At 38.7% G+C, this 23,137-nt stretch overlaps 1 protein-coding gene across 1 annotated transcript in view; it reads left to right on the top strand.

The window, feature by feature from the left end:
• The window catches only part of phka1a (phosphorylase kinase, alpha 1a (muscle)), a gene marked incomplete in the record, with an annotated part of 42,922 nt that overhangs the window by 18,611 nt on the left and 1,174 nt on the right, over positions 1 to 23,137 (top strand). Inside the window, 25 exon segments of the mRNA XM_014018255.1 lie at positions 275 to 328; positions 1,229 to 1,351; positions 1,738 to 1,833; positions 1,935 to 2,042; positions 2,146 to 2,224; positions 2,302 to 2,436; positions 4,123 to 4,232; positions 5,157 to 5,301; positions 6,225 to 6,303; positions 6,414 to 6,574; positions 8,923 to 9,084; positions 9,173 to 9,267; positions 9,391 to 9,536; positions 10,993 to 11,146; positions 11,221 to 11,379; positions 11,461 to 11,590; positions 12,059 to 12,160; positions 13,170 to 13,285; positions 13,452 to 13,490; positions 14,960 to 14,989; positions 15,603 to 15,647; positions 18,030 to 18,191; positions 18,279 to 18,332; positions 19,743 to 19,943; positions 20,034 to 21,227. Of these exon segments, the coding sequence (XP_013873709.1) occupies positions 275 to 328; positions 1,229 to 1,351; positions 1,738 to 1,833; positions 1,935 to 2,042; positions 2,146 to 2,224; positions 2,302 to 2,436; positions 4,123 to 4,232; positions 5,157 to 5,301; positions 6,225 to 6,303; positions 6,414 to 6,574; positions 8,923 to 9,084; positions 9,173 to 9,267; positions 9,391 to 9,536; positions 10,993 to 11,146; positions 11,221 to 11,379; positions 11,461 to 11,590; positions 12,059 to 12,160; positions 13,170 to 13,285; positions 13,452 to 13,490; positions 14,960 to 14,989; positions 15,603 to 15,647; positions 18,030 to 18,191; positions 18,279 to 18,332; positions 19,743 to 19,943; positions 20,034 to 20,207 (2,859 nt within the window).

Below are 23,137 nucleotides of genomic sequence, written 5' to 3'. Positions count from 1 at the left end.
TATATATTCATTAAAACATACAAAAGAAAATCTATTTACATAAAAAAATGTCATAAATGAAATAAAAGGAAGCAGAAAGAAGAAAAGTTCATTTCAAGTTTCGACCAAAACAGTTTTTCGTCAACATAAGTTTTCTTTTTCTAAGCATAAATTAATTTTAAGCAGGGCAATGCATATTCTTTCAAGGAATGCCTTTCGTTTTGAGTTTTATTTAATTCAGGATGCTTTAAACAAAGAACAGAAACAGATAGGAGTCTCTGCTGTTTGTGTTTAGGGTCGATACGGCTGCTGCAGGTTTCTCAGAGATGGACACAAAACTCCTAAAGAGGTAAAAAGACACACAAAACATGTAGAGCGTATAGTTTTCCAAACATAGTTACTCATTCATTTTAGGTGTAAAGACTTCCTTTTTGCAGAAATTGTATGTCACTTTTTAAAATTTTTATTATCAAAGCAGTACAAAAAGAGAGGAGATTTTTTTCTCTTTGTTCACAGAGGCAATGTTTTGAATTTTATGGGGCTGTTTGGGGGAAATTCAGTGGTTTAAACTGTGGTAGCCGGGAGCAGCAATGAAAGGAAAGACGCTGAATGAATACTGAGAGGTTCAGTCAAAGAGAGCTGAGTGTCACAGGAAGACTTGGAATCAGCCTTGAAGTAAATGGACTAAAACTAAAGTCTGAAATATTGGCTTGTTTTAAATAGAAAACATGTTTCTTCATAGGAAAAAGTAATTAAAAAAGATAATTATAGTTAATTCCTTTATATACTGCTTTGGAAACCTACAAAAGTAGACAATATTTGTGACACATTGGATCAAATCAGGGATTAAGTCATATTTGGTCAAACTGCATTTAGAACATGTTTTTATTCCTGGCTTTATGAGCTACATTTTGATTCTTAAATCATCCTGATATCATGAAAGTTTCCAGAGATATGGTTTGATTTGCCTGCTAATCCAGAAGTCCTCATTAAAATTGGTCTATTATTTTAATGTCGTCTAATGAAGATTTCTTGATGTCATGTGAAAGAGGAAACCGTTGAATATCAGGATTTTCCAGCTGATATTGAAAATATCACCAGCATTCAGTTAAAGTAGCGAAAGGACCAATAGAATCCACTTCAAGATTGAATGAAGATAAATCGTTTTTCATCTGGATATCAAAAAGAGAAGAAAAGAAAGGGTCTTTGGGCCGTTTGTGATGTGATTTGTGTGTCTGCCTCTGTAAAGGACCCAAATCGGTTGTATTATGAGTCTGCAGAGCTGAAGCTGTTTGAGAATATCGAGTGTGAGTGGCCTCTCTTCTGGACCTACCTCATATTGGACGGAATATTCAGCAACAGTCATGAACAGGTAARTCACGTACATCAAACCTCAGCATAGGTACTTTTATTACAGGTATTCAAAACTGTAACTGTTCATATTATCACTTCGGATGGGAGCTTGTATGATTGATGATGTATTGACTTTAGAAGCTAGTTGCTTCATTCTGGCCCTTTCTATAACAGTTTTTATGTTTTTTCTTTTCTTTTTTTAAGTATATTTACAGATTTTACATTCTAGATGAATAAACAAACAACAAAATCYATAAATGGTCAAAAACCAAAAGTCGTAGCTAGCATCTCCTGAAAGCTTTTAGACGTTTGAATGTTTGCGACAGGACAGAGTACGCAGGAGTAAATGGGTGGCAAAARAGTACACAGGAGGAACAAACAGTGTTTCTGCTGACTATAATCCAGGTGCAGGAGTATCAGGAGGCTCTGGAGGGGATCCTGATCAAACAGAAAGACGGGATCAAGTTGCTGCCCAAGCTCTACAGCGTTCCCGCTGAAAAGGTCAAACTCGTCCTGAAAACACAGTGAATCCTTCGAGKGTTCAGTTTTAACTGTGTTTCAGTGAAAATGTTGTTGTTGTTTTTTTGTTTGTGTTCAAACAGGTGGAGGAGGAGTACATGAACCCTCATACTGTAAAGAGGATCCCTATGGGCAAATGTCCCCTGAAATGGGGACAGTCTCTGTACGTCCTCGGAAAACTCCTAACTGAGGTGAACCCACCACGTCAKCACCTCTGACTGCTTAATGTTCAAGCAAATATCAAAAGTACCAATTTTAAATAAGAATATATATTTTATTTGTTTTAACTTTTAGGGGTTTCTGGCCCCCGGAGAGATCGACCCTCTTAACCGACGTTTCTCCACCATCCCCAAACCTGACGTGGTGGTACAGGGTGAGCTTACTGCCTGAACAGCAGCCAAATATTTGTGTTTACGCCTCTTCGAACCTTGTTGTTTTTCCCCCACCCAGTGTCGATTCTGGCTGAGACGGAGGAGATTAAGGAGCTGCTGATGAAGAACGGGATAAATGTGGAGACTGTGGCTGATATTCATCCCATCCACGTGCAGCCCTCCAGAGTCCTCGGCCACATCTACGCCAGACTCGGTACGCGGTTTTATGCTTGGGGAAAAGTTTGGGTCAAGCATTTCTGTATTTGAAAGTAGTTTTTTTATTTATTTATTTTTATTTCATGTCAATAAATTCACTTTATACGATTATGATGTCATTTTGCAAATAAAAATAATGCAAATCGTAATTTACGAATTACATAATTTCTCTTTGAAATCATTAACGACATATAATGTCGTTATCGCGAAATAACAAGAACCATTTTATTGAGATAAYGAGTTAATTTCCAGATGGTTTTCTTGAGATAACAAGTTATGGTTTTCTTGTGCATTATTCAGTAAACATGGAGACGGGCCGATCCCCTCAGCTGGTCGTGATAAAGTTTATATCAGCAGGATCACTGTGTAAAACGCCYGCTGAGCTGCAGTTGGGTCAGCCGTCTCCTTAGATGACGAGGGCTGATATGAAAGTTATCTGTTCAAGACAAACAAATCACAATTTCGGCCTGTGTAATGAAACAAAAATGACACAAAATTATGAATTATGTACTAGGGCTGCCACAAACGATTATTTTTATAATCGATTAATCACAGATTATTTTTTCGATTTGTCGACTAATTGGATCATACATTAATTGAATACAAAACATATATAAAATATATATTATATATATAAAAGAGCTTATTGCGCCAGAATGCAGCTGATATTATATAACCATGGTTAGATTTTAGCTATATGCTAACTAAAAACAATTGCTGTGGAAGGATAGTTCTGCTCTGCAGATATTGCACAGGTTTCTCTTTCATTTTCTTAAAATGATCCCACACTTTTGAGCTCCATTGTCAGGTAGCCATGATCCCAGAGCCTGTCTGTATAATGTCTTGTGACGTCCACGGCCTACCCCAGTTACCACTACTGTGCATGTGTGTCAAGGACAGAAAGGCAGATGTGGCAGTGGAAGGTGTCAAAGCAGTTTGGAGAGAAAAACAAAGTAAAGAACAAAAAAAAAGAAAGAAAATGAGATTATTAAAATTAGTCATCGATTAATCGTGGCAGCCCTGTTATGTACACTAGGCTGCCTTCAGGCCCAGGCCACCTTTGCAAAAGAGATCTGCAGTCTCAATGGGATTTGCCGGATTAACTTTGGTAAATAAATAAATAAATAAATAAACAAACAAACAATGATGCACAAGCGGAAAACCATTGGAAATTAACTCGTTATCTTGCGACAAAGCTCATTATTTTGTGATCACAAGAAAACCATGGAAAACAATTATTTGCAGGAAAACACCCACTGGTTCTGCATTAAAGCACAAGATTACAGCCTCTTTTATTACAAACGGAACACACTCAAAACTGGATCCATCATACAATATATAGCGTATATATACCGTCACTATTTAAATTTTAAAAAGTGTAAATGGCATTTAAACAAGAAGTTGTAGCATTTCCTTCTCTAACAGGGAGTTTAAGTCGACATTAGTCCGACCTACCTGTAGTCGATCATGTGCATCAGAAAAATTCTAAATTCAATTCAAGAAAAAAGAAAGAAACTTCTTATTTGAGTCACAACAGAAAGGCTAAAGATGGTAAAGAACTGAAACAAACTACTGAGTTCTGTTCTAATCTTACAAATTTAACATCTACACTAGAACCTGTTTCGAACTTTAACTAACTTTTGTGTTGTTATTATTTTAATTTCTATTTTTTTCTGTGTTTTAGGTCGTAACCCGAGGCTCGGTCTGACGGGACGACCCTACAGGAGGATAGGAGTGCTGGGAACCTCCAAGTTCTACATCATCAGGAACACCATCTTTGTGTTCACACCTCAGGTTAATACAAGACAAACTGTGAAGTGKTTTTGTTGTCATTTTGTCTTTATTAGATATTCACAAATAAGAGTTTTTTTTAGACCCATTCCAATGTCCATTTTTTGACCTGCCAACTCAGGTTTTAATCTGTACTGATTTTCAGCTGTGATTGTYGACATGTATTACTTTTCTTTTTTTTTCCTGGTTAAAAAGAAAATTGACTGTGTTTACAGTAACTGTAGAGATTTTTCTTTCGAAACAGCACCAGTTGGATTTTCTCTCTTTCTCTAATAAGATCCTTTTGGTTATGGAATCGATTAAGTTTTACAAAAACAAAACAAAAAAAACCTGAAAGCAATAAAAATATTCCTTTACACCAAATTATATAGCACCCAAATATTTTATTGTTTTTATTGTCAAAGGAAACAGCCTGTAAAGTGATAAACCTCCGTAGAAAAGTAGTTGTGGCTTTTTACTTCTCTTGTTTTGCCTTTAACTTTGTTTCAAACACCTTACAGATAAAACCGCTGAGTTTTCAAAATGTCAACAGTGAAGACATGCTAATACTAGCATTCGTTAGCCGCTTACAGAAAGTGCTTTTATGGACAAAAAAAGAGAGAGAGAGAGACACTGTGATTATTGTTTAGCTCTGTTGTGTTCACTGACCAGGAAAAAAAAATCTTATTTTTGGTTGTCGGATCAGTAGGTCAAGCTTAAAATCCACCAATTTTGGCCTTTATCGTTAATGAACTGGTGCAACTCTTATTATACCAGTTCAGTTTTAAATTGTTGACTGAAATTACACAAGATCTCATTTCCAAACAGGATCCCTGAATTCTCCTGAAACTAAATAATTTCATAAAACATTTAACGTATTTTATTACAGATATTTTCACGTCTTGAAAATTCATCTCGTTTCCTTGTTTCTCCCCTGAAACCTCCCAGTTCATCGACCACCAGCAGTTCTACTTGGCRCTGGACAACAAGATGATCGTGGAGATGCTGCGGACTGAGATCGCCTACCTCTCATCCAGATGGAGGATAACTGGACGACCGACCATCACTTTCCCCATTTCACAGAGCATGCTGAGTGGGTTTCTGCAGCTGCTGTTTGTCCTCTGAGAGTCAGGAACATGTCTATCTAAAGGGATGGTCCAGAWATTTGGAAATGTGGTTCTATGAGAAGGTTATGAGCAATTAAAGTCTTACTTATTTTAGATTCTTTATATGACCTCAGTTTGGGGAATTATGGATTGGTTCTGCAGAGTTTTACACCAGTATTCAAGCAGAAATTGTACGACATCCCAGCTGGAAGTGCCTCAGCTGCTGCTTCTTGCACGTGGAAATAACTAGGGGTGTCCCAACWCCAGTTTTTCTCAAACCGAGTATGAGTATAAGTAAGATTGGGTACTTGCCAATATCAAGYACCAGTACTGTTAGAACTTAAACATTACACATGGTTATAAAAACACATTTCTTTTATTTAGAGCCTGGTAAATGAAATACATATCTGACGTTTTTCAAAGTGACCTCGGTCAGTATGCTTGTGTCTCGTTTCCTACGATTTTTACACCTGTGAGGTRGGAGTGAGCGGATTGATCCAAGTACTAATAATGATAATAACCTTGAGTCATCAATGGCATAAAACACTCACACTGGAGTTTAATGGAGGTTGCATTTAAAATAATGTGAASGTCCACACAAAACAGTATGCATCAGTTCTTGGTATTCCATTTATGAATGAATACTAGTACTTATAAAAACGCAGGTATCGGGCCCAATGATACCAAATAATTCTATTTAAAAAAGCATATAAAGGAATTTATCTGCAGTTCATTAAATGGTGCTGAAGTGAATTATGAAAGGTAAAGATTGTAGTTTTAAGATGTTAGTAATCCATTTTAGCCTTGAACGGACTCAGAACTTCAAAATAAAAGATCTGAGCRATCATTGATTATTGTGCCAAAGTGTTTACTATAAAACAGTTTTTTGTTCATTGTTTTTGTGCTCCAGCTGAAGACCACTCGGACCTGGATCCTGCTGTTTTGGCGACACTGAAGAAGTTACAGGATGGATATTTTGGAGGAGCGAGGTTTGAGATTCAACACTTAACAGAATGCCTATTTTGTTAGCTCCTGAGCTTTGTTTGCATCGCTGTGACCCAAATGTGTCCAAGTCCATAACCACCTCCGTCCTCTGCAGGACCCAGACGGGGACGTTGTCGGAGTTTTTGACCACTTCTTGCTGCGCTCACCTCAGCTTCCTGGACTTTAAAGGCTCCCGCGGCATGGGCCAGCACCKCGAAGAACAGGATGATGATGGTTACGGTGCTGGATACGTGCACGAGTTACGATGTGACGATGGTAAGAATAAAAAGGGGAAATTAGTGGCCCATTGTTCAAAAGGGGTAATCTGGATCAAAATGACCCAGATTTGGAAATCCCTGGGTTATATTTTATTTTTAATTTTTTTGCTATCCAGTATCATGTGGTCTGTCTTACGTTCATCCCATTTGTTCAAAGAAAAATTGGATTGGATCAATCTTATCCAGATCCAACTTTTCAAGTTTATCCAAATCTGGATAAGACCGCATGTAACTCTGACAGCTACTAGGTTTGTAAAACGGGTAGATTAGCCAACATTTGATCACTCAAAGTACTTTTATTATTGGACCGTAATTTAAAGCTTCCAAATAAAGTTAAAATTGTTTTTGTTTCCCTAATTTTGACAGCTGTTGAGAAGATTGTTTTATCTCTACCTTACAGTTCTGTARTGTAAAGTAATCTATAATTCCACCTGTTTGGTTTGATCAGTACACATCATTATCTACAAAATCTACATGATGAATGTTGTTTGGCAAGTTGGAGTTTAATTTAAATCATATTTTGTTCCTGAAATCCACCAAACTGCTCAGACTTTTTGGATCAAAGTTWTCCCAATCCCAACTAAAAAGTTTTGAGCAACACAAGGTGAGGGTTTCATCCAGATTGAAACCATTTTCAAGATTTTACCCAATCCATTCTCCAAAATCCTTTCGAATTACAGATTGCCCTTGTGTTCACCTGTAAATAATCCGATGCAGAGTCCAGTTTTTCACCAGTTTCTACTTCATGTTTTACCTACAGTTTGACCCCTTTGGTTTCTCTTCCAAACAACACAGTTATTGGATAAGTTTATATAAGATAAGTATTTGAATGCTAGTTAAAGTGTCAGTAGCCATGTTTCCATCAACATTTTTTTCAATTCAATTCAAAAATACTTCATTGATCCCAGAGGGAAATTAGGTGTTGTTGTAACTCATTTAACTGAAGAGTTATTGTTGATGCTGATGGCTGTGGGCAGGAAAGATCTTCTGTGGCGTCTGTGTTACAGTGAAGTTGAAGAAGCCTTCGTCAACAGTCTGATGAAGAGGATGGTCAGGGTTGTCCACAATGTTCTTGATTTTATGTAAAATCCTTCTTTGCACCATCATCTCCAGAGATTCCACAGTCGTCCCCAGAACAGAACCAGCCTTCTTTATCAGGTTGTTTAGCCTTTTTAGGTCCCTGGCTCTGATGCTGCTGCCCCAACAGATGRTGGCAGAAGAGATGACGCTCTCAACAACAGACTTGTAGAAGATCTGCAGCATCTTGCTGCAGACATTGAAGGATCTCAGCTTCCTTAAGAAGTACAGTCTGCTCTGTCCTTTCTTGTACAGTAGACTGCTTCACTGTTGAGTCTCCAGTCCAGTCTGTTGTCCAGATGAACACCGAGGTATTTATATTCCTCAACCACCTCCACTTCTTCTCCCATGATGGAAACAGGGTTTGATCTAGCACTATTTCTCCTGAAATCTACAATCATCTCCTTTGTTTTGTTGACATTCAAGATGAGATGATTTTTCCCACACCATGTCACAAAGCGGTCCACCAGCTCTCTGTACTCAGCTTCCTGTCCATCTCTGATACACCCAACAACTGCAGAGTCACCTTTATGCTTGTTTTGAAGTATCGCTTTAGAAAAGGTTGATGGAAACAGTTAAATAAAAAAAAAAGCCTTCCAGGTCACAAAAAAGGTTTTTGCGTTTGTTCGCTTGAGATGGTTTTTTGATTTTCTGTAAAAAGGTTGATGTGCAAAAAGGGAGAACTGACAGAGCAATTACAACTTGGCCGATAGCAACACGTTCTTGAAAACGTTCTCCCCATTGTCCCGAGATGTGTGGTCCCTGCTAACTCTGTAACCTCTACTTCCTGTTTATTACAGCCATATCAACATCTGGCAAAATTACTCTTTGCATGACCTTTTTGAATCGCTCCAAACCAGTRGAAACACGCCTAATTCACTCTTCTTTCCCCCCCCACTTTATTGCGACATTTTAAATGCTTGCTAAAAATTTGCTTTACAGTTGGATGGAAACATGGCCAGTGACATTAAAGTTACAGTATAGAAATAGATTTTAAAACAAAAGGATGAACACGTTTTAGAAGAGTGACTGGGTAAAGTAAATCTACATGCATRGTTTTTAAACAGCTCTTTTCAAATACATCCTATTTATTGAAGTGCTTTACTACGTATAATTGAGAAGAATTTAAATAATATAACTAATCAAACTAGAAAACATATGTCATGTCTTATTTTTACTTTTACCCTAAATCTTTAACATTTAATTTATGATGCTGCAGATTAATCACACAGAATGTGCTTTCCTCATTCCACCCCCTCCCCACCTCAGAGGCAGACGACCTTGCGCAATACCTGGACCACCTATTGGCCCACTCCGCCCCAAAGAAAACCAAGCCTCAGGTAGGAGGTCTGGGCAGGTTCAAGGCTGTGGCCACTAAAACCAAGGAGATGGTTTCTCTAATGAACAAGGCTCAGGATCTCAACATCCACAGTAAGTGAACTCGTCGTTTTGCAACAGTTACGACAGATTTGATTTTGAGAATGAATTTTGTGGTTATACACATTTTTTTTTGGTCCAGATGTCAATATGTACCTACCGAGCAAGCTGTTTCGCTCTCGTCAGCCATCGCTCAACCTGAATCTCCCAGAAACCTCCTCACCACAAGAAACTCAGGTTGATCCAGGTTTTGTTTTGTTTTTTGTTTGTTTGTTTGTTCTCTCCCTTTTTATTTTTTGTTTCCCACAAACGCAACATTTAAACCCTCCAAACAAACTTTCCTCCGTCTCCATCCTTCAGAGCTCGGAGGTGTCGATCACGGTGGAGTGCGGCATCCCCAAGGACGCCAGCGGAGCCGTCGATTACAGCGCTTTGGTCCAACTGCTGCGAGACACCAAAAACCTTCAGGACCAGGCTGATATACTTTACATCCTTTTCAAAGACAAGTGAGATGTGACKTTTAATGGAAACACTGCTTTCAGTATGTTCATGGAAACAAACCAAATATCTCCACACACACCTTTATTATTCCAATGACAAATTTAATTATTTGTATTCAACTTCCTTTTTTGGTACAATTTAGAGGTGGATTTTTGTTCTGTCTCATCGGCCACAGAAACCAGAATTTGCAACTGGGAATGACGTCAAACCCGACTTACTGTAACAGCAAGAAATGATAAAACCGAGAGGATTTGCACATTATTTTCAGTGACCTTCATAACAAAACAAGCTAATAACATTTTTTTAAACAGACAATAATTCAGACAAGCCTCTGCTGCCTGAGTATAATTGTGGAGCAAATGATGCTTGACATTAAACATATAGGAAAGAAATACACATATAGCTTGGGCCAGTATGGTTCAAAGCTTGGATTCTATTTCAATACGGTAGATTTGGTAGATTACGGCAGTAGATCAGTGACTACGTCATTTCTAACGTCTTTTTCTGACCAAGTATTAATCGGCTGAATATGAAGCRGGAGATAAATTGTCATAATTTCTCCCACAGCACTCCCGATGTGGCGCAGATCATAGCTAAGCTTAGTAACAACGGTGATAGCAGGATATCGTTTTTTTTCACTCAGCTATGTATCAGCTAGGTCAGGYGAAAAGTCAGACGGGAAAAAAAACTCTCTTAAATCTTTTTATTCTTGTTAATGGCAGAGCTGGAGAGAAGGCTTGAACATTGGTTGCACGTTCACGTGGTCAATTGGGTCAAAGCCAATCATTTTTCGCAAAATGACTCGCAGAAAGACGCGTTGCTCGGAGTACTGCTACACATGAACAAACACCCCGCAAGTTCAGACCAATCACATGTTGTGAGCTATAAGATCTKCAGGACAGAGTTGCGACTGGGAGCGATGTATAAGACAGGTGTCATCAGGATATGTTGTAGCAAACGGAAGCTACGCAGTTTTGTCACTCAGCAGGCTGAGCAAGACGTGCAACTTGAAGTATAAACCAGCCTTTTTTCTGTTCCTGCCACTTGTGCTTTGTTTGATGTAGAACAGAGGTCTTTGGTGGGGTTGTGAAATTTTTGGTTACTTTTCTTTCTTACCTTTTTTTTACAACACTGCAGCTCCTATGTCTGTATACAATATATAAAGGGGGTCCTTGCTCCATCTCTTCATCAATTTGGGGCTCCCAGACTGAAAAACATTGAGGACCCCCTGGTGTCCTCTACTTATTTTCTGTCATGACAGTTAGCAAAATGCAGTTAACTAGAAATGTAACTGCAGTTTCAGTGCATCTGTGCTAAAGGTTGGTACAAACAGATGTACCGTTGGACCGAACATTTTAAACTTTATATTTGAGCTACATTAAGATCTTTGTGATTAACGATAGAAAGAGTGAAGAAACASGACATTAATGTTGGAATTAAAGGCTCASTGTTGTATTCCAGGGGTATGGAGTGGGACACGCAGCTGCACGGTAAAGGTTGCTCAGTCGGCTCCTTACTGGCTGATCTTTACGAGAAGGCGGGTGATCTCAAACAGTGGGGGCTGATCAGGATGATCTCTGGCATGCTGAAGAAGAAGGTGGAGGAGCTCGACTCGGTACGCCCCACGTTTCGGTCCCCTCCTTCCCGTTTTCCAGTCCTCTCCTCTAAACCGTCTCGGTTTCTCGCCAGGCCTGCTCCGATTTGCTGGCGCACCAGAAGCACCTGACCGTGGGTCTTCCTCCAGAACCGCGGGAGAAAACCATCACGGCWCCGATCCCTCCGGACCAGCTGTCTGCTCTCATCGACGAGGCCAGTGACAACAACATCTGCGTGGCCATCCTCACTCAGGTGGGCTACGTCTTTCAGCGGTTCCTCTAGCGCTCCTCCTCCTCTGCTCACCTCCTGTCCCCCCCCCTCCCCCTCTACCAGGAAATCATGGTGTACCTGGCGATGAGCATCAGGACTCAGCCCAGCCTGTTCAGCGAGATGTTCAGACTCCGGATCGGTCTCATCATCCAGGTCATGGCCACCGAACTGGCCCAGTCCCTCAACTGTTCAGGTCAGGCAGACAGCGGACTAGAAAGGAAAACTTTCTGCTTCTGAACTTTTATTTGTGATATTGGTTTGTGAGTGTATTATAAACTATAAAAAGTTGTATTTTATAGCTAAAAATGTTGTCTGTATGCAGTAATTCTTGCTGATTTAGTGTGTATTAGCAGAGACTTTTTAGGGATTTTGGCATAAATACATTTTAAGATAAAAAATTGTGATAATAGTTTTAATATTATACCTTTAGGACAAAATGTTCAGAGCGCTGACATGATGCACCCGAGTCAAGTTTTGCCAGTGAAACTAAATTTACATTTGACAAATGTGGAAAAATTACTAAAATAACTTCGCAAATTTGTTATAATGAATTTGAAGTTGGCGCAGTTTGGTTAAACTCACAAAGAAATGTTTTGTTAGATCTACTGAAAGTTTTTGATCGGGCTTAATTAAACGTTTGTGTTTCCGTGTTGTTTTGCAGGAGAGGAGGCCACAGAGAGTTTGATGAGCCTCAGCCCGTCCGAACTGAAGAATCTGCTCCACCACATCCTGAGTGGGAAGGAGTTTGGAGTGCAGCGCAGTGGTCAGTCCCCTAAATCCTACATAAACTTAGCACAAAAAGTCAGTAAATTTGTGTTGGGTAGATGATTTCTTTGTTGTAACAACACTTATTGTCAGTAACTCTTATACCWCTGGGAAGCCTGTTAATTTCTGTTTTAATGGTGCCACATTTGTAAGGAACATGCATTTGTGGGATGAGCCAAACAGCTTATTTTTCTTTTACTACTGACTCTTGTTTTGAGCTTCTGGCACTCCCAGGTGCTGTCAATCAGGTTCTTGATTGGCAATCTTATTGCAGAGCTGTATCAAGATGAAATTTTGCAACTAGTAGATTCCATATCTCCACAGTCTGGGACCAAACTCGATCCTCCAAGATGACATCGCTGCTGGTTGAAGAATGGGATGCCAGTAGTGTGTGACCAGCATGGGGAGGAGGAGCCAAGGTGTTGTGGCTGTGTATGGTTCTTCCACATGATCCTGTTTGTTAAATGTATAAATCGTTAAATTTATCTTGTCCAGTCCACCAAACAAGTCAATATAAAAATAAGCTGTTTGGCAGAGAAGATTTGGCAAATCTTTCATGTGTACAACCCAGATACTCAGCTCTACTGCTTATTCCACAAATGCACGTTCCTTACAAATGCGGCAGCATTTAAACGGGAAATTAACAGGCTTTCCAATGGTATACGTTTTATTACCAAGAAGCATTTTTACAATTTAATCTACCAGACGCACATTTCCTCACTTTTTGTACTAAGTTTATATAACTAGTAACAATGGATACATTTTTTTGGTTTAATAAATAACAACCTGGTGGAATATGTTGTGTTTTTGTACATTTGAGATTCAATTCGAATCATTTTAAAACTTGCTATGGACAACATCACTTTTATTAAGTCCTGACAAGTTAAATTTTACAATTGAAAGACTTTTTTCTCCTATGACTGTAAATGTCTCAGTCCAGGGATGTCGAATTGACTTTTTACTGTAACGTTTTCTTGTTCACTTCTTGTGTTTTTGCTCCTCCACAGTGAGGGAGGGGGACACCGGCGTCAGTCCCGCCATCTCCATCCATCACCTGGGCAACGCCGGCGCCACCAAGAGCGAGCGAGCTGGCATCAGCAAGCTGAAGAGCGACATGAAGATGGTAGGGAATCTCCTCTTACAGGAACGTAGGGGCCGCTCAGTTTGACACAGTTTGAACTGATTCTTTGCATCTGGAGGTGAAGAAACTCAGCAGCTGTTTGGGAAAGAAAGCTGCCTATGATTGTGTTTTAAACCCTGCGATAAACTGACTGTTGTGCTTTTTACAGCTGGAGCGCAGGCTGTCTTTGATGGATCCGAGTAAGGAGGTGATGATGATGATGATTTTTATTCATATAAAAGTGGGTGTTAATTCACCTGCTGTGATGCAAAGCAGAATTGTGGGGATAAGGAAGGCATAATTACAAAAACATTCTAAAAACTGTTAAAAAGTTTGTTTCGAATTTTTGTTTCCAATCGTTTTTAAATTGATAGAAAATTAACTTAATTCTTAATTCAATAATCCTATCTACAACACATATTTTTGTGTTATCGACATAATACAAACTGTCCAAAAGGGATTCAACAAATGGAATAATAAAATGTGTTAAAGCTCACTAATACACAGTGAGCAAAAGTCTCATTGACACCCTTTTATTTCATAAACAAAAGAGGAAATGCTATGGGTRAGGGGATTATTTTTAGACAAACTTGTCTTTGATCCAAAATGGCAGCTTTCAAGATGGCAGCCACACTGTGTTCATAGCAAGATAGGTCCCTCTCCCACTACTTGCTGGGATATTCAGACATACTGAATAATTTTCTCTTCTTTTTCTGAAATAAAATTTTGACTCACCCTGCAGATGGAAGCTCATTAATAGATGACTGATAGAAAGTCCTCTAAGTGCTCCACACGTGTTAGTTTCAATTTATAAACTCAAGCAGACTGTTCTTGTCTACTAAAACCTGTGCCTGGTCCTAGTAACTTAAAAACAATTGTCATTCTTTTTACAATTTTCAGGTCCAAGTAAAACAGCAACACAAAAAGACAYGTTATTTGTTAGGATGCTACATTTTTGTTTTTAAAAAAATGTTGCGATATTTAATTCACATTAGAAAAATTTAATGGTTCACTGATGCTGTATATGTATCAACTATATACTGTATTTGAGATAATTGTTAGCATTGCAGTGTATAGATCCAAAAGAGGCATCCTGTAGACTTTTTAAAAATTCCATCTTCAACTTCGACATCTTTAGTGATGGACAAACCAAATTAGGGGTATCATTATACTCAAGCATTAGATTTTTTTTTAATGCTAAAAATAGAGGGTCACATTAAATACATTTAAACACAGTAGGTCTGAAGGTCATCAGCAAAATGGTGAAAGTCCAGGTTGTATATTCTGAAGATGGACTCCAAGGAAAACATAAATAATGAGAAGAAAATGGGACCAAAGATGGAGCCTTGAGGAACCCCACAAATAATTAGAGACGAAGTTCAAAGAATGTCTCTAAAAGATCAGGGAATCTCCTGTGCGACAGGAACAACTTGAACTATTTAATATTACAAATGGTTCAACTGATTTTAAAATAAAAAGCCACAATCTCCTTTGCTTCCATGAGCTTTGAGCCTTACAACGAAAACACCATCTGATACCAAGAGAGCTAATTTCAAGCGCTCATTAACCCAGACTCAGCATCTGGGACATGTTGTGGGTGAGATGTTAAATATTTCTGGATGTAAGAAAGGTTAAAACACCTAACCCAGAGCGGACTTCTTTTTTTCTTCTTTTCAGCTTGACCAGTCTCTGACACCAACTTATAAGGTGACCGTAATGACTTCTGTTAAAYTGAAAATAATTGACCTCAGTGATTTGGCTGCTCTAAAGCACTGCAACTTTAATTTCTGACGTTGTTAAATSTTGAGAGTTTACACAGCTGCAGCTAACACCGCCATTTTTGTTGTCGTTTCAGTAATTCTTACTGATGAAATGATTAGAACCAAGAAAAAGACAATTTTTTTTAAACTAATTAAGTAAGCTAACACACACATTTATGTTTTTTTATTACTTATTTGTATGTGTTCGAGGATTGGTGTATTTTAATATAAATTTTGACATTTGCCTGCTTTTCTCTACTTTAAAATTTTGAGTTCGGAGTCATTATGTTTTCAAAATGGAGAATGTTTGGTTTGTATTTTCTTGTTTTGTGGATAATTTTCACTAATTCTTGCAGGAACTGTCATCTCACCTCCATCTTAATTCCTTCTTTTCACGTTTTATGCATGTTGTGATTTCACCTACTTTGGGGTTGGATCAGATCCACCAGTCACTCTTTTTTTTTAATTACTATTAATTATTTTTTACTTGTCAGACKTTTTTTCAATATCTTTTTTGTTTGTTTTTTGTTTTCTCTCTATTTTTGTTGTTTGCTCTTTAGGGGGTGCGAGCACAGTCACTGGACGTAGAAAGCTTCGATCCTGGGGTAAAGWTCTGCTGTCTCTTACCAGTTTTTGGTCCTGTAACTGGGCAAATATTTTCTTTTTTTTCTTTTTTTAATTTGTTTTACTAAAGTGTGAAATGACACAAGGGAACACAGACACATTTAAACCACCATGGGTACTTTTCATACCACTTGCATGTTTCCTTCCTGCCCCTGTTGGGTTTCCTTCAGAGATACAGCAATCAGCCATATTACTATGACCACCCATTTTACAATTAAAGAATAGAATAAAATGTCTCCTTGATCCTAATTTTCTGGTTATACGTACATCATTATTATTACAACTTTTGTGCCATGTGTATTCTGGAGTAAAATCTCTTGGTTGGGTTTGCTTTAATGCAGGGGTGTCAAACTGATTTTCACTGAGGGCCACATGAGTATTATGGTGGTCCTCAAAGGGCCGATTGTAATTAACTTTGATGTTTCCTGATTAACTTCAACTAAACAAGAATCGTCATGTTCCTCTTTTTGTTGGTACGACTGAGCACAGCTAACGAACACTAACTGAGCTCTACGTGGTTTTTCCTGTATAGAAACAGTGYTTTAACTCATCCTCTTATAAACACTGAAAAATACTACAAGTACGACTGACTATAAACAATACAGAAATATTATTAAAAGTAAAAGTAAGAGTTTTACTCACTGTGTGGTGATGAGTTGCTGTTGTCTTGAATTTAGATTTTTCCGATTTTCCAACAGGGAATTCCCACTGGAGGGGCATTCCAGTTTAAATTTATGACTTGTAAGTGGGATTATTCCCACTTCCCAGTACAACTGGGAAGCAGCAAAAGTGGCCGGCAAAAATGCAATGACATTGAGATTTGACRAGATGTTTTTTTTCTTGCTATTGTTTAATAGCTATTTTTTCCTGTGCACCTCCACCTAGTGGTGGGAGGCCATCATTTTKTAGGTAATATAATCAACATGCATTATGGGAGATGTAGTTTATGGTKAATGCTGGCTTTAAAGCAGCTTATTTTRAGACATTAATACATCTAGCTCTTGTTGGCYACATAAAATGCCACGTGGGRCCACATTTGGCCCGAGGGCCTTGAGTTTTAGACATGCTTTTAAAGAAATGTCATTTAAGTAGTTTCTGTCATTTTTTAGCCTTTTTTATAAAATTTGTCTTAAGTTTTGTGGTTTCCTATTTGAAGGAGGCTTGCCACTGTTAGGAAGTATCATGTCCATGTGGGGGTGTTGTTGGACTGTCAAAAYAACACACGTGAATTCCAGGAATCAGTGTTTTTCTATTAGATCTATGTGTTTATGTCRTCATCTGTCCATGGTCATAATGTTTTGGCTCATTGGTGAATTTGTGTTTTCACTTCTAGGTTCATGTTCAAGATTACCTCACAAGAAAAAAAGAAACTGTGTTTGCTGCATGGATATGCTTTCTTTTGAAATAACTGTAACCAGTTATTTCAAAAGATTTTAGCCAATTTGAAATTTGGTTCTGGGGCAAAGTTAAAAGGAATAAATATCTTACCTGTTATAGGTAGCTCTTTAAACACATTACATTTTATCTTTAATTTGAAATTAAACATATATTTATATCTTAAATTCCTAATTGCTCCTAAACAATGCTTGTTTTTATATTTGAGGTTCCATTAGTCCTAAATAACTAGAAGAAATAATAAAAGAAATGCACACCAACTTTTCAGATTGGATTTATTCAAGGACAGCAAGAATTCACTTTGGTACACTAAGACTAGCCATTAGCTCATCAACGGTAAGATATTAATCATCCATAACTTCTCACTGAAACCCCACTTCAAAACAAACAAGCTAGCCTTTTAAGAACTGCCGTTTTTTTTTTATAAAACAACGTAAATATTCAGAGTTCATAAAGCTTAGGCGCCCCCAGTGGAATCTTACAGTAGCCGACGCTTAAACCCACAGCCTGAACCCTGAATGGTTCAATGCTCTGTTTATGTGGAGGGGGAGAGGCTTAAAACCTGTACTGAAATCAGGCTGTGTGAGCGCTGGCTCCCTTCCTTCAGCTTCCACGTTTTTGTCAGATGTCTAGTTTACATTACGTCCTCCTACAGACGAGAACACATTAAAAGTACTCCACGAGTAAGAAGTTTGTTACTTTTTTCATCCTTGACACGTTTTCTTGTTGGATGCCTCTTCATGTTTTCTTTGAGCTTCCCAGAATCTTTTTTTTCCCCCTCCTCACTCCTCGAGGACTGGAATAATTCATGAGAGGAGAGTGGGTTTTTAAAGAAGCGTCAGCCTCCCATTGAAAAGCGCTCAGATCTTCAGTTAACAGGATCACACTGTGACTTAAAGTAGGCGGAGGGCGCTAATTCTCTGTTTTGTGTCGTTTGTCTTTTTGGTTTTGTCGCCATCGCTGTTCAGAGGTACAGACTCTCCACTGCAGAATCCATCGATCTTCCTGACAGCTTCCCGATTTCCAAAGACACGCGACACGGCCAGTGGCTGCGCAGGAGGCGATTGGACGGAGCGCTGAACCGCGTGCCGGTCGGTTTCTACCAAAAAGTGTGGAAGATCCTGCAGAAGGTCTGAGAACGACCAGAGTTTTAAATCATTTCCTGGTCAGCAGCACACCGCCTCCAATTATGGTTTTTATTTGTTGTTTTGTTGCAGTGTCATGGTTTGTCTATTGAGGGGTTTGTTCTTCCATCTTCAACCACCAGAGAGGTGAGAGATCCCCTGAACACGTGTTTGCACACTTCCTGTGAGAAAATAACTTTCTCTCTTAGTTTCAAGTACATTTAGCTGAATTTAACTAGTGCCTGTGGCAGCAAATTTTTGTAATAAATAGGAATACATTTTTGGAAAGATGACATTAACACTGCAAAAATAAAAATTTACACTGTTCAGATGAACAGTTGTTCAGATATTTGCATGTGAAGAAACAGGAAGTGATGTCAAAGGGGAGTGTCGGCATGTAAACAGAGCGTTGACAACACAGACTAGAGAAGAATCTGATGTTTCCTTTAGATTGTTTTGAAAGATGAAGAGTTCGGAGTTCAAATAATTTTGTTTTAATAAACAAAGACCAGAAAGTTCCCCTTTGATGTCACTTCCTGTTTCACTTGACCAAGCCAAGTTCAGAAGGAAATATGAGACAAAATGGGTAAAATAGTGCATCATGTCAAGTTTCTTAAACCTAAAGATGTTTTCTTTGACTTTTTGTATTTAAAGGATTTGCATGTACTTTAAGTAACAGCAGTACTGTTTTAAATTTGGTACTGAAATATATTTTTATTAATCCTTGACTTCTCTACACATTTACAGTCATAATTTCATCTCAGTTGAACCTCTTTCATTCTCATCAGATACATACCCACTGTTTTTTAAAGGGACCTCAGTCTGAATGATCCTGTCTCTTCATCCAACTTTTACATAATTAACTTGATTTCATGGCTCGATCCAGATATTGATATTATCAGGAGCATCGTCGTGCATTTAAAAGCTTGGACCTATGTTAATGTTTGATTAAAAAAATTAAAAGTGAAACAAAGCAGGCAGTGAAAATTCAAAGCTACGTCAGGTGGTTTTAATAGAAAAGGGCTTTTTATGTGGAATTTCGATGAGAAGAAAGAATTTTTATTTAGAAAAAAACATAAAAATCCTCTGTCAGAGATGAGTAAAATCATCCTCTGGGGCAGAACGTTTTATTTGCAGCACTTACTCCAGGGCTGTTTGAGCTAATTGCTCAGGGGGGCACAGTTCCTCAAATTAAATCATAAATTTAAACTTTAAACTTACAATTGATTTAAAATATATATTTTTATATTAGATTTAGTACGAAAAAAATTGAGGGTGGCCAGATGGAAGTCACCTATGGGCTGGATGTGGCCCATGGGCCATCAGTTGAATATCCCTGATTAACATTGTAAAAACGTGAAGGAGAAACTCTGCTTTCATCCAAAGTGTTAGCACGAACATTTATTTATTTTTTTATTTCAGTAGAGATAATTTACTTTTATCAGAGGTWCTTTATGTTGTATTTTATACTAAAATCATCACCTATGAAGTTTAAAAATATTACTCTTTTTTTTTATGGTCTGTTGCCCTAAATCTATTATTTCCTTTCATGGTCAGATGACCCCCGGGGAGATAAAGTTCTCGGTCCACGTGGAGACCGTTTTGAACCGGGTCCCTCAGCCTGAGTACCGACAGCTGCTGGTGGAGGCCATCCTGGTCCTCACCATGCTGGCAGATGTGGACATCCCCAGCATCGGCTCCATCATTCACGTGGAGAAGATCGTCCAGCAGGCCAACGACATGTTCTACAAAGACCAGGTCGGTGMGCGCCGCTCCCAAATACCCGCATCGATTTTCAAAAATGTATTTGTTTTGGTTCATTCCCCTCTTCCCCTCCCCCCCCCGCAGAAGGACCTGGGAGCAGAAGAGCACATCCTGGAGAAGGACCCGTCCACAGGCGTGTGCAGGCTGCTGTACGACAGCGCCCCCAGCGGGCGCTTTGGGAGCATGACCTACCTCACCAAGGCCGTGGCGGTGTACGCGCAGGACTTCCTGCCCAGCGGGGCGTGCGCCGTGCAGTGAGAAGCCACGGGGCGCAGAAAATAATCGGACGTGTCTCAGCAAAATAAAWCAGCAGAGGAAAATGTTACGGCTGCTTCACATGTTTACTGTGTTTGTGCTGAGTGTTGTTGACCACTTAGACTGTGTGAGAACAGCTTTAACCCACTGACGTGTGTGTGTGTGCTTGCATGTGTGTGTGTAACTTTACATTTTAACAGAGCATTTAGGAGTTGAGCCATGCACAAACCTCCGAGACCTCATCTCTAAGGCAACCTCCTCTAAGCTGCAAACTGTAGCTGCGTTTTTCTCTCTAAGGATGCTGATTTCCTGTAGCTTCTTCTCCGTACAAACAAACAAAAAAGATGTAATTTACTCGAACACAAAGCGCTCTGCAACTATTTCTCTATAATACCAGTTACTTTAAGCTTAAAGTTCAGATATTTGAAGGTGGGCTTCAATGGAATGATTCGAACAAACAAATATCTTACCTGTTCTAGATAGATCTGCAAACAACCTCACTTTGGAGGAGTGGTGTACCATCCAACTATTAGTGATGCTAAAGTGTTTGAATGCTTAAAGAAATAGACAAAAATTWATTATCAGCTTTAAAAAAAACTAAMAGTACTTAGTTTGATTAGCTTAGCACAATTCTGACAATTTATCGACTGGCAAAATTTCGTTATTGTGTTGGGCCTAATGGCTAGTCCGAATGAAGCTAGGACCGAAGTGAGTTGCTACACCACTGAAACAAAGTCCAGTTTTGATTTRTGTGGTTATTTATAGAGAATTCTATAATTATTTTCACATGCTAATCATGACAGTAGCATCTAGCTGTAACACTTTTTGTGCAATTTGGACCACTTCTTGCTCATCATAGTATTTCTCCTGGAACTGTTGTGAAACAGACTATAGTCTGTAGAACTTCATTTGGATAAACTATAAAATTTTGGGAGAAAAAAAAATGCCCAATCTGTCGAACTTAAACTCTRTTATTAAGTAAGATATTTGTTCAGAACCTTTCTGCAGAACCCCACTTCAAAACAAACAAGCTAGCCTTTTAAGAACTGCCGTTTTTTTTTTATAAAACAACGTAAATATTCAGAGTTCATAAAGCTTAGGCGCCCCCGGTGGAATCTTACGGTAGCCGACGCTTAAACCCACAGCCTGAACCCTGAATGGTTCAATGCTCTGTTTATGTGGAGGGGGAGAGGCTTAAAACCTGTACTGAAATCAGGCTGTGTGAGCGCTGGCTCCCTTCCTTCAGCTTCCACGTTTTTGTCAGATGTCTAGTTTACATTACGTCCTCCTACAGACGAGAACACATTAAAAGTAATCCACGAATAAGAAGTTTGTTACTTTTTTCATCCTTGACACGTTTTCTTGTTGGATGCCTCTTCATGTTTTCTTTGAGCTTCCCAGAATCTTTTTTTTCCCCCTCCTCACTCCTCGAGGACTGGAATAATTCATGAGAGGAGAGTGGGTTTTTAAAGAAGCGTCAGCCTCCCATTGAAAAGCGCTCAGATCTTCAGTTAACAGGATCACACTGTGACTTAAAGTAGGCGGAGGGCGCTAATTCTCTGTTTTGTGTCGTTTGTCTTTTTGGTTTTGTCGCCATCGCTGTTCAGAGGTACAGACTCTCCACTGCAGAATCCATCGATCTTCCTGACAGCTTCCCGATTTCCAAAGACACGCGACACGGCCAGTGGCTGCGCAGGAGGCGATTGGACGGAGCGCTGAACCGCGTGCCGGTCGGTTTCTACCAAAAAGTGTGGAAGATCCTGCAGAAGGTCTGAGAACGACCAGAGTTTTAAATCATTTCCTGGTCAGCAGCACACCGCCTCCAATTATGGTTTTTATTTGTTGTTTTGTTGCAGTGTCATGGTTTGTCTATTGAGGGGTTTGTTCTTCCATCTTCAACCACCAGAGAGGTGAGAGATCCCCTGAACACGTGTTTGCACACTTCCTGTGAGAAAATAACTTTCTCTCTTAGTTTCAAGTACATTTAGCTGAATTTAACTAGTGCCTGTGGCAGCAAATTTTTGTAATAAATAGGAATACATTTTTGGAAAGATGACATTAACACTGCAAAAATAAAAATTTACACTGTTCAGATGAACAGTTGTTCAGATATTTGCATGTGAAGAAACAGGAAGTGATGTCAAAGGGGAGTGTCGGCATGTAAACAGAGCGTTGACAACACAGACTAGAGAAGAATCTGATGTTTCCTTTAGATTGTTTTGAAAGATGAAGAGTTCGGAGTTCAAATAATTTTGTTTTAATAAACAAAGACCAGAAAGTTCCCCTTTGATGTCACTTCCTGTTTCACTTGACCAAGCCAAGTTCAGAAGGAAATATGAGACAAAATGGGTAAAATAGTGCATCATGTCAAGTTTCTTAAACCTAAAGATGTTTTCTTTGACTTTTTGTATTTAAAGGATTTGCATGTACTTTAAGTAACAGCAGTACTGTTTTAAATTTGGTACTGAAATATATTTTTATTAATCCTTGACTTCTCTACACATTTACAGTCATAATTTCATCTCAGTTGAACCTCTTTCATTCTCATCAGATACATACCCACTGTTTTTTAAAGGGACCTCAGTCTGAATGATCCTGTCTCTTCATCCAACTTTTACATAATTAACTTGATTTCATGGCTCGATCCAGATATTGATATTATCAGGAGCATCGTCGTGCATTTAAAAGCTTGGACCTATGTTAATGTTTGATTAAAAAAATTAAAAGTGAAACAAAGCAGGCAGTGAAAATTCAAAGCTACGTCAGGTGGTTTTAATAGAAAAGGGCTTTTTATGTGGAATTTCGATGAGAAGAAAGAATTTTTATTTAAAAAATACATAAAAATGGGCCTCCTCTGTCAGAGATGAGTAAAATTATCCTCTGGGGCAGAACGTTTTATTTGCAGCACTTACTCCAGGGCTGTTTGAGCTAAT

Source organism: Austrofundulus limnaeus, unplaced genomic scaffold (assembly GCF_001266775.1).
Source record: "Austrofundulus limnaeus strain Quisiro unplaced genomic scaffold, Austrofundulus_limnaeus-1.0 Scaffold188, whole genome shotgun sequence".
Classification (NCBI taxonomy): domain Eukaryota; kingdom Metazoa; phylum Chordata; class Actinopteri; order Cyprinodontiformes; family Rivulidae; genus Austrofundulus; species Austrofundulus limnaeus.
This window is presented reverse-complemented; position numbering and strand designations above follow the sequence as displayed.